Source organism: Azolla caroliniana, unplaced genomic scaffold, assembly GCF_043228905.1.
Source record: "Azolla caroliniana isolate FFs.n. ecotype wild unplaced genomic scaffold, voAzoCaro1.0.p SCAF_236, whole genome shotgun sequence".
Classification (NCBI taxonomy): domain Eukaryota; kingdom Viridiplantae; phylum Streptophyta; class Polypodiopsida; order Salviniales; family Salviniaceae; genus Azolla; species Azolla caroliniana.
Genome location: NW_028230671.1, coordinates 26,858 through 37,923, shown reverse-complemented (window position 1 = coordinate 37,923; position 11,066 = coordinate 26,858). Strand labels below are relative to the sequence as shown.

Here is an 11,066-nt window from a genome sequence, read left to right as displayed (position 1 = left end):
ACTTCTTTCTTCTTTGCTTAAGATACATGCATGAGTTGAGTCACACATAGTTTGATTGAATATATGACTGTTATTTAATTAATATAATTTTGCTCATTGTAATTAGCATATTTTCTTGTCCAAACCCAAGTTTGAACCTGAGACCTATAGTGTGTTAGACATGATAACCAACTACACCTTTCTTCTTTGCTTAGAATACATGCATGATTGAGCTACACATAGTTTCATTGAATATATGACTATTGTTTAATTAATATAATGCTCATTGTAAATACCATCTTTTCTTGTCCAAACCTAGCATCTTTTCTTGTCCAAACCTAGATTTGAACTTGAGACCTCTAGTGTGTTAGACATGATAACCAACTACCCCATCTAGACATTTCAAATATATATTTTCTTTTTTCACTAAATGATTACATTTGGTAAGTAGTTTGGATCACATAAAAGACATTTTTGGCAGAAATTGAAGATGTCAATTTGAAAAAGAATAGTTCAAAACACTCTCATCGTTGTAAGTAACATCTTTACTTGTCCAAACCCGGACTCAAACCGGAGACCTCTAGTGTGTTAGACTAGCGTGTAGCATATTTATTTCTCCAAACTCGGACTCGAATCGGAGACCTCCAGTGTGTGAGACTAGCATAATAAGCAAGTACACCATCTGGATCCATTTGTGAAATTTAATTTCATGGACATCTACTGACATGAATTTGGTAATCTTTGTGACTACATTCTTTTTAAATAGAAAAAGATAGCTTTAATGGACACAAGAAATGAAGACTTCTTTCTTCTTTACTTACGATACATGCATGAGTTGCGCATAGTTTGATTGAATAAATGACTATTATTTACAAAAAAATGAACGGTGCCAATCATCCTACTCATTCTAATTAGCATATTTTCTTATCCAAACCTGAACTTGGAATTTCTACTACATGGGCACCATGTGTTTGTAAGTTTGACAAGTGGTAGTGGCATTTGGCTTCATGAAGTCTTTGTGACTATGTTCTTTTTAGATAGAAGAACAAGATAGCACTAATGGATAACCAACAACACCACCTGGACCCTTTGTGAAAATCAATTTCATGGACATCTACGATGATGAATTTGCTAATTAGACCAAAGCGATTTGGATGTTTCTACAACATGGGCACCAAGGAACGATACCGATCATTTTGCTCATCCTAATTAACATATTTTCTTGTCGAAACCCGAACTTGAACCAAAGACCTCTAGTGTGTTAGACTAGTGCGACAACTAACTACACCATCTGGAGATTTCGGTAATACATTGTTGTATTGCTAAAATGATTATTTGCTAAGCAGTTAGGATCTATTCAATATTAAAGACTTTTCTTCTTTCAAGATGTCAATTAGGAAAAAAATGGTTCAAAACACTTTCCTCATTGTAGGTAGCATCTTGACTTGTCTAGACCCGGACATGAACCGGAGACCTCTAGCATGTTAGACTAGCGTGATAACCAACTACGCAATCTAGACATTTCAATAATGCTTTATTGTATCAGCAAAGTGACTGCATTTAGTAAGCAGCTTGGATCTATTCAATAAAAGACTTTTCTTAGTAGAAATTCAAGATGTCATTTCGGTAAAGAGCAAAACACTCTCCTTGTTCTGAGTAGCATCTTTACTTGTCCAAACCCAAATTTGAATTGGATACCTCTAGTGTGTTAGACTAGCCTGATAACCAACTACACCATCTACACATCTGATCAGCAATGTGATTGCATTTGGTAAGTAGCTTGGATCTATGCAACAATATACTTTTCTTAGTAGAAATTCAAGATGTCATTTCGGAAAAGAGCAAAACACTCTCCTTGGTGTGAATAACATCTTTACTTGTCCAACCTAGGATTCGAATTGGATACCTTTAGTGTGTGAGACTCCTGTGACACGAGCATGATAACCAACTACAGCATCTGGACACAATTTGAATATTTGCTGAGATGAATTTTAATTAAAGTGATTACACTTGGGTCTACTCAAGATGTCAATTCGGAAAACAATAGTTCAAAACACTCTCCTTGTTGTAAGTAGCATCTTTGCTTGTCCAAACCTGGACTTGCACCGGAGACCTCTAGTGTGTTAGACTAGTGTGATAACCAACTACACCGTTCGGTCAACAATACATTCAATAAAAGACTACATTGAAATTCAAGTTGTCATTTCAGAAAAGAGCAAAACACTCTCATCGTTGTAAGTAGCATCTTTACTTGTCCAAACCTAGACGCAAACTGAAGACCTCAATTGTGTAAGACTAGCATGATAACCAACTACGCCATCTAGAGCTTTTATGTTTGAACTAGTTTTGTCTCCATTCACATAAAAAATGCAATGTGATACTTTATTTTCTATATAACTAACTTTTGAACTCATAGAAAAAACAAAAAACAATATCCTCAATGGAATTCATTAACTATGTTGAACAATTTAATTAAGTTATGCAAGTGTTAACTATGTTGAATAAAATAATAAAGAGCTTAGAGAGTATTGATTTGTTTGTATGATAGTATTGCATTTTTGTAATGAAGCGAGTTCAAGTGAATTATTATAGTACGGAAGGAAAGAACCATATATGTAGTCTTATGGTCTAACCTCACACAAATACGAGTACATGCATTAACGTGAAAGGGACAAACAAGGGCATATTAGAATAATTAAATGCTTATACATTTTTCAGAATAAGCTCGTGTTTTTGGAGGTATAATTTAGAAATTATGAATAAGGTATGGAAATTTTTCCATAGACCCAAAATTAGTCACCTCATCATGGATACAATCTTACCTTACATTAATATGGACAAACAATATCATCTTATATCAATTCAAGAGAGACCAATGATGGTACATCATAATAATAGAAAAGAGCTTTCATAGATAACATGTATTTTCCTCTTAGTAAGTAATTCATGAAGTATGAAATTGACCTCCCGAGAATGATTACATGCGTCTCATCCTATATTTAGGAAATGCGCAAGAGATTACTGTATCATCTTTCTTTATCCAAGTGTGAATATGTATATACTCTTAGAATATGTGAAACTACAATTGGTCATGTTATACCATAAAGAAAAGGATCGCTATTAAACAGTAAATGTCTCTTGCATTTTGCCTTACCAAAAACCACTTGCATTTTTATCCCTCCTTACATTGCTTTTTTCCCTAGTTATTCATTTTGCAAGTTTTGAGTTGAATTAAATCATTGAGTTAGTAGTAGGAGTTCCACACAAAAATTAGAAAACATATTTGTTGAAGTAGAATTTCTATATTTTTGGATACTTATCAAGAATAATCCCCTGTCCAAAACCAATTAGAATACTTGTCTCTAGAAGTAAATGCCCAAAAAACACTAAAACATATGGCAACATATTCGTGTTTTGTTGGATGCACAACAACATAACATGAGTTAGTTGTATTTTGGCACTTTCGCTCATCAGAACACTAAAAACATGACAATATATTAATTAGTTTATATGAAAATTTTCAACATGCATCTCAAAGAAAATCCTACCTCAAACTCTATGAACTACAAGTAGCAAATTCACAACCCAATGTCCATAAATTCGATAATGGAATATATGCATGTGCACACATATAATTCTTACAAATTGTGATTTAAAAGGAGATTGTTCACGAGCCCATAATATATGTGATGCTAGATCAATGATTCTAATCTCTCGATGTTATGAACACTCCCCTTTTGGGCAAGTTAAAAAAGTATTCATTGCTCATTAGATTCCATTACCAATCAAGGAACCTAGACCAATATTAATATTAAGATATGTTGGCAAGAAAAAAAAAACTTACTGGGGCAATTTCTAGAAGGAAAACACCAAGAAGATCTAAGATAGTATTCCGTATTCCACATTAAGAAGTATTTGAATTTAAATCAAAATTTGTAAAGACACGAGTTACCCCAACAATATAGTTCTAACATGTTGTGTTAGTTTCATATACATGGGTCGTTTTAGCATAGAATGATGGATAACATAACTACTACAAGGCACGAGAATCTTCATCTAATATGTTTCAAAGATATAAAAAGAGAAGTTCGCATTCGAAATAGGATTTGAGATCTAGACTAAGAGTAGATTTAAATTGATTTCATTGCGATTGAAACTAGAATGCGAACTTCTAGACATAACTACTACAAGGCACGAGAATCTTCATCTAATATGTTTCAAAGTTCCTTCCACACAAACAATGGTTTACCCCTGACCTCCAAGACAACAAAACAATGGAATTCTACATGCATACCATTTAGTGATGTTGCTTCATTCTCTAAAGAAGAAAATAAATAGAATCAGGTGATTATAATATGGATCAGTAGATATTATGTTTTACCATATAAAACTATAAAGTAATATATGGAAAGCAATGGTAACATCAAATAAATGTTCGTTCATATTTAGCAGGTCTTTGTTTCTAGAAAATTTCTATTTTCAAAGAAGCGCAAGATGAACACCTATCATGACTATGAAGTCAAGGAGATCATTTTTATTATCAATTCTGACGAAGATGGGATAACCCACAAATCATAATCATACATCAACATATAATACTTGGGAAGATTTTATTTCATTCTTGAAAAATGACAGTGAGCATCCTCACACTTATTAGCCTGTATTAAGAGACAAAAGGATGAAAATTTACTATACACCAAGAGTGTGTGCAAAATCTTTATCATGTTATTCACCATCTAATTCGCGTGTGCAATCCTGCACATCATTCATGTAAGTTCAATTGACATCACATAAAAACAACCATCTTTATCAACTGTTGTTTTTATTGTATAACAGCATAGGAAGTCTTGCTATCACAACCAAAAACCTGCACCCAAGGATACATGAATAGTTAGGAATTTCTTCTATCATAATTAGAAAAAAATTAAAAAATCATCGATATCATGGGACTTAGTGATACGGCAATACTCTTACCTCAGTGCCATAACCTTTCCCATACACATTTGCAAAGAGCTCCGAAGGATCAGGTTGAGGACTCTCCTACAACAACATTTCATTTGGCGAGAGATCAACATCATCCGATCAAATCCATATTGGGCGTAAGTAATAAATGATAAGTTGTCCTCTCAAATATGTAAAATTTTGAATTCTTTAAATTACCTTTGCTTCAGCCACTGCATCCTCGACCTCTTTTTTCACCTCCTTTTCGATGTTCTGCAGTGGAAGGTAACAAATTACTTAGAATAGTAAAAGCAATCTTAATGGAAATCAGCATCTTGGCAAATATAATTTAATAATTAATACCAATAATAAACACTGTACCTTCAACTCAGCGACCGTGGCAATCTCTTTTCCAAGGATAAGTTTCCTAATCCTCTCAATAGGATCACGCTCCTGTAGTTCAAACATGGCAAAAATTTGCTTTCATTCTGAAATGAACAATAAAACATTGTTTATTATAACCACAAGCTAACCTGTCGGACACCCGAAATCTCATCCCTGGTTCGGTAAGTACTTCCAGGGTCTGACATAGAGTGACCATGGTACCTATATGTATCCATCTCGAGCATCTGTCAATTTCATACAAAAAACACTTCATATATCAAATTCCTAGGATAAATATGTGATTTCACCTTATATGCATGCCACAATGTGTATAAGATTCTCCTTCCCTTTACGCCTAGATGATCATGTAGCTTAAGAAAAGTGATGGAACTTGAACATAAGATTGCCCACTAGTTACCAAAGAATCTTCTACTTCCAATAATATATAATTATCCATCATTTTGTTCATAAACTGTCTTGCGAATATTGAAATTGGGAATTTTAACTTACGATCGGCCCTTTCGAAAGAGCATATTCCTTGGCAAACTTTATAGCTTCTTTCACAGCAAATGCATCCATGCCATCAACCTGAGACCACATGATGTAAAGCTACTTTATGCTCTATTCCAAATGCTAACAGACCACTCCCATTATTATATACCTTCAAACCAGGGACGTAGTCACCACGCTTGTAATATTCTGGACTTTTGGCTGCTCTCCATTCTGCAGTTCCCATACCATCTAATGGTATCCAAACCACACCATGGTTCAATTAAATTCCAGAATAAATATATAGGCAAAATAAAATGTGAATTAACCTAAATCATGGTTCAATAAAGATAAGGCCCACAAACATTTACGCTCTGTTACGCTCTGTTACAACGAGAGTCTCTTACCCAAGTACACACACACATTAATAATCCCTCTGTTGTCTTTGTGCTTTATATTTTACCATGGAAACCCAAGTTTGATCCTCACAACAGGTTTGGCCCCATGCCAAGCATCAAATTCAGTCATCCGATCCAGGAAACTCAAGTTTGCTCCTCGCCATGGGCCTAGCCCCATCCCATACATTGTATTCAGTTTCTCATGGACATTAGTAGTCTCTCTTTCTCTCTCTGGCTGTTATCTTTGTGGCTTACACTGTACCATTCAATTCATAAAATTGAGGGAACCCAAGTCCAATCCCATGGACGTTAATCTCTATCTCACATTGGCAGTTTACATTGTCGCGTCAAATTCATAACTCGAGAGAAAAACCATGTTTGAGTTCCATCCTATACATCTCTCTCTCTCAGCAAGCAGAAAGGCAGTTTGCACCAGACACCAAAGTCATAAATATACCCATGCTATCTATCTATCCCTCTTCATCAAAAAAAAATTTAAGTAAATCAAAGCAAAGCAGAAGAAAAAGAATCCCTCACAATGGTTATTCTCGCAAATGTAGACCGCAGGGAGATCCCAGAGGGCTGCAATGTTGAGGGATTCAAACAGTTGTCCTTGGTTGGCTGCACCATCACCGTAGAGCGCAAACGTGGCTGCTCTTACCTTGTCATACTTCTGTGCGAATGACAAACCGACACCAAGGGGTATCTGAGCTCCAACAATTCCATGTCCACCATAGAAACCGTTCTCTTTCTTATAAAAATGCATAGATCCTCCCTTCCCTAGTGTACACCCATCTTTTCTACCCATCAGCTCTGCAAACACTTCCTTCAGTGTTCCTCCACGCCCAAGGTACGTGCAATGGTCTCTGTAAGCGGTGATGATGTTGTCCTGGCGAGTTAGGGCAGCCTCCATACCTATGCAGATGGCTTCTTGGCCATCGTAGAGATGGCAGAAACCTCTGATGAGCTTCGATTTGTATAGCTGATCTGCTGCGATCTCCATCCTTCGCATCCGAGACATGTCTCTGAAGAATCCGAGAACCTCCTTGGGTGAAGTCTCAGAGGTCTGAGATGGTGGTTCGATGTTGTGGCCTTTGAATGGCACTGCAATTTCCACAGTGAAAGGAGTGGTATCCTCCTCAGACGAGGAAGAAGACGAAAAGGATCTGGCAGATATGGAAGACAAAGCTTGATAGGAAGAGAAAGAAGTCGACGAAGATGCGAGACAAGGGTACGTGGACCGGAGGAGATGACGAAGGTTACTCATCTGAGGCGCCATGGAGAAGGCTCCCTTTCAGTACCTCTGCGCACACGGGGAGAGGCAACTTCCTTGTTCTTCCCTTCCTTTCTTCTCTGCAAAACCCTAGCCTTGCTTCTCTGCTAAACCCTAGCCTTCCTTGCTTGCTTCTGCACAGAGAGAGAGAGAGAGAGAGAGAGAGAGAGAGAAGAGGTAGAAGAGGAGGCTTTCTGTAGGAACCCCCCTGCCCTGCTCCTGCTGCTCACTGTACTGTTCTGTTCTGTGTGATCTATGATTGTATCAGAAACAGAGAGAGAGAGAGAGAGAGAGAGAGAGAGAGAGAGATTGGTGTTTTGGAGGAGAAATAGGAAATTCCCAAAATACCCTTTTTCCTCACTTTTCAATAAATTTCAAAGCGGATGCCCCTTCACCTTCATGAGAAGACAGACACACACACACACCCCTCTTTCTTCTTCTTCTTCTTAACACATACATACATACATCTCCTATGTGAGCAGAGAAGGCTCCTCTGCCTACCTTTCAGACCCCTTTCTTAACCCCAGAAGACTTTCGCTTTTCCACACACACACACACACACAGTAAAATCTCTAGTCTACACACAACTGGAAGAGCTCTGCCCTGATCTTCTTCATTCGTTTGCTTTTTTCCTATAAAGATAGAGGAGGAAATATTATGAAAGTGTTGCGCGATTAGACGATGCCCTAGGTAAGTTGCCCCAGTAAAAAAGAAGAAGTAAAGAGTTATATAGGAAGGCTTGGAGATATGTGTGCACATTAGCTATTTATCTATCGAAATGTGAAGTGGCTATAAGCATGGAATCTGTTTTCACGAGCACGTGACAAATGAGCTTCTTAATTCCATCGCTCTTTTGTGTATGAAAGGGAGCTTCTTTTAAAGGTCCCCTTTTCGTTCTTTGTATGACCATTCAAAAAACATGGATCATGGCCCAATAAATGACAATCCATAACACCCACGCATGTTCCATACATGATGTGTGGATGACTCATCCATGAGATATGAGTTGCCTATATTTGTTTAAAAAAATGAATCAAATGTAATAAAAAAACTTAGCATACTAACAACATTGAAATAAATCATGTATGTATTAATAGAGATTAGCCTACATTTAGAAGCAAAAAAAAACTTTGAAAAACTTTTGCGTGGTAGTTTTTCTTCCTTTAAGGATCATGGGTTCTCTTGAATTCATTTGCCAAATTTGTTTCCTTATTTCCTTCAATGGGATTGTGTTCGCTTCTACCACAAACACTTCATCCTCCTCCAAGAAGAATGTGTTCGTCCAGGTTTGAGTGTCGATGTGGACAAGTATCTCACTTCATATTGGACACAAATCTAGTGAATCGCCATGTCACTCAGAAGCATCACTGTTATCACAATATTTTAAAGGAATGTGGTGTAATCAAACATATACTCATGGGGGGACTTTTGTTTATGTTAATGATTCTATTGATGGGTATATAAATATATATGTAGCAACAAGATGGGTTTATGTTAACTATACACCAATGATTTGTTTTTATTAATCCCATGACATTGGTTAGATTAACGAGAATCATTTTGCAAACAACTCTTTATCTGTGAACATGGATCATAAGCCTTATAGATGTTCATGGGTATGTCATGGATGTGTAAATTATCTCTCGGGAAATAACATGATCAAGGTAATTCATGGTTGTTGTATAGATGGTTGCTATGGATGGTCTTAGATGGGCCATGGATGTGTCATCAATTTCACGGACATGTTGTGGAATATTTCATGTATGGGTCATGCATTTGTCATTGAGAGAAAAGGGTCTACTTTAAAAGCATGTCATTAATCCAAAGTGTCAAAATGCTTACCTCTTAAAGGAATAACCTCATATACTATGTGCACAATGTGCTATGCAAAGAACAAAAGTAGTATTGTGATGTGGGTCTCTTTAAAAGGTCATTAAATTTTCAGTTCTAAATCATGTTAAAACACACAAAGTTGTGCAACAATATAAGAACAATTCAACATATCTAGATCATGATCAAATTGAAGACAAACATATTCTCCCCATAAACCGTTGCATTGCACTACATTGACTTCATCATATTATTGTAAATACTAGGTGCAAAAACTTTGGTAAATAAAAAGTTCATACACATACTTGCTTGCCTTTTTACAATTATTATTACCTAGGTAATTTAGGCTATATTTTGATTGAGTTCCCCAATAAAAACCCACAAAGGGATGACACTTAATCAATGGGCTCAACAAAAATGGGGTAAACAAAAATTTTCCCAATGGAATTTTTGTTGATTACCTCATAGGTTAATTAAAGACTCCTAAATTACTCAAAAGAGATGAAATCTCCTCATTGTATTTGTGACCAATGTTATGCACCGAAACTCTGCCAATCATCGATAGAATACTCATTGGTATTACCACAACGTCAAGAAAATGCACCAACAAAGGCATCGTCCCTTTCAAGGGAGGTCCTTGATTGCCCATCCAATATCTTAGTAAGAGTTGTTGCGATTGTTTGGAGAGTTGTGGAGAATCTAAGTAGAACAAATTAGAACATACTTGTGAGTGGGTAAGACATCAAGAGTGTGCAACATCTCCTTCAATCTCTCATTTTGATTAGATGTCTGAAACATTCGTGTTGTAGACAATTTGCTCTCAAATATATAAAGATAGAGAGAACACCATAAGACCGATGGTCCTAGTTACCATTTGTACTAGACATATATGCCAAGGCTAGGAGATTAAGTGTCAATTAACCTAACCTAGGATTGAAATGTATGGTTGTCTCAAAGCACAATGTATGGGAATATGTTAGAGTAGAGCACAGGTTACAAACATGGATGACATAAGGGCAAAGGGAGAAAATATAGAAATAAGATAATCCTTGCACTTTCACGATCATCAATAAGATCATCTTACATTTTATTCAATAGATGTAAGCTTCCTATGCTTTAAATGATCATCCAACCACCATCCAAAGCCAATAAAATGTACTTTGCTTTTGATTCCATCCTATCCAATGACCCTTCCCTACCGAGTACACAATTATCTTTGTTATGAGATCCTTCATTACTTCTACACTAAAAGGCACCATTAAAAGTTTAGAAAAATATATTCTATAATGGTCTTAGGTCAAAAGATTGTGCATGAAGAATACCTTAATTGGAAATAAACAATACATAGTCGTTCAAACACAAATGTGAAAGTATGCATGATGCGAGAGACTTTAGATAACCTAAATGTTATTGGCTATACGCATTCATAAACTTACATGAGACATTATAAATCTAAATATATAAACATGAGGTGTTATAGTAACAACATTGAACACACCTACATTCAAGTCCAAAGCAATGGGTTTTTATCATAGAAATCTTCACATGTTTAGTTCGAGCGCATGAACATTGACAACTATGCATTGAAAGAATGGTTATGTAAAAATGACATTGTCGTTTCTTTTAGGGTTTAGTTGAAAATGATAGCATTGTCCTTTAGAAGTTAATGTTATAGAATATGCATGAATTCACATGGTTCATAAAAAGCAGAATGTTGAAAGCCCATTAGTGTTCCTACAATTCATTAGACAACAAGGATATGGGCAAGCATA

At 36.1% G+C, this 11,066-nt stretch overlaps 1 protein-coding gene across 1 annotated transcript; it reads right to left on the bottom strand.

The window, feature by feature from the left end:
- Nucleotides 1–4,535: 4,535 nt before the first annotated feature.
- LOC147848752 (pyruvate dehydrogenase E1 component subunit alpha-1, mitochondrial-like) lies at nucleotides 4,536–7,561 on the bottom strand. The gene is made up of 8 exons (XM_087338163.1): nucleotides 6,729–7,561; nucleotides 5,966–6,045; nucleotides 5,815–5,892; nucleotides 5,454–5,549; nucleotides 5,302–5,373; nucleotides 5,140–5,193; nucleotides 4,954–5,019; nucleotides 4,536–4,846 (listed from the first exon to the last, which is right to left on the bottom strand). The coding sequence occupies exons 1-8, from the start codon at nucleotides 7,468–7,470 to the stop codon at nucleotides 4,802–4,804; spliced, it is 1,233 nt and encodes a 410-aa protein (XP_087194289.1). The 5' UTR covers nucleotides 7,471–7,561; the 3' UTR covers nucleotides 4,536–4,801.
- Nucleotides 7,562–11,066: the final 3,505 nt, after the last annotated feature.

Excerpts from the sequence above, each read along its gene's own strand:
- LOC147848752 (XM_087338163.1), bottom strand. The coding sequence starts at position 7,470 with ATGGCGCCTCAGATGAGTAACCTTCGTCATCTCCTCCGGTCCACGTAC. Across the intron at positions 5,893-5,965 it reads ACTACGTCCCTGGTTTGAAG|GTTGATGGCATGGATGCATT; the intron begins GTATATAATAAT and ends ATGTGGTCTCAG. Across the intron at positions 5,194-5,301 it reads CCACGGTCGCTGAGTTGAAG|AACATCGAAAAGGAGGTGAA; the intron begins GTACAGTGTTTA and ends CTTCCACTGCAG.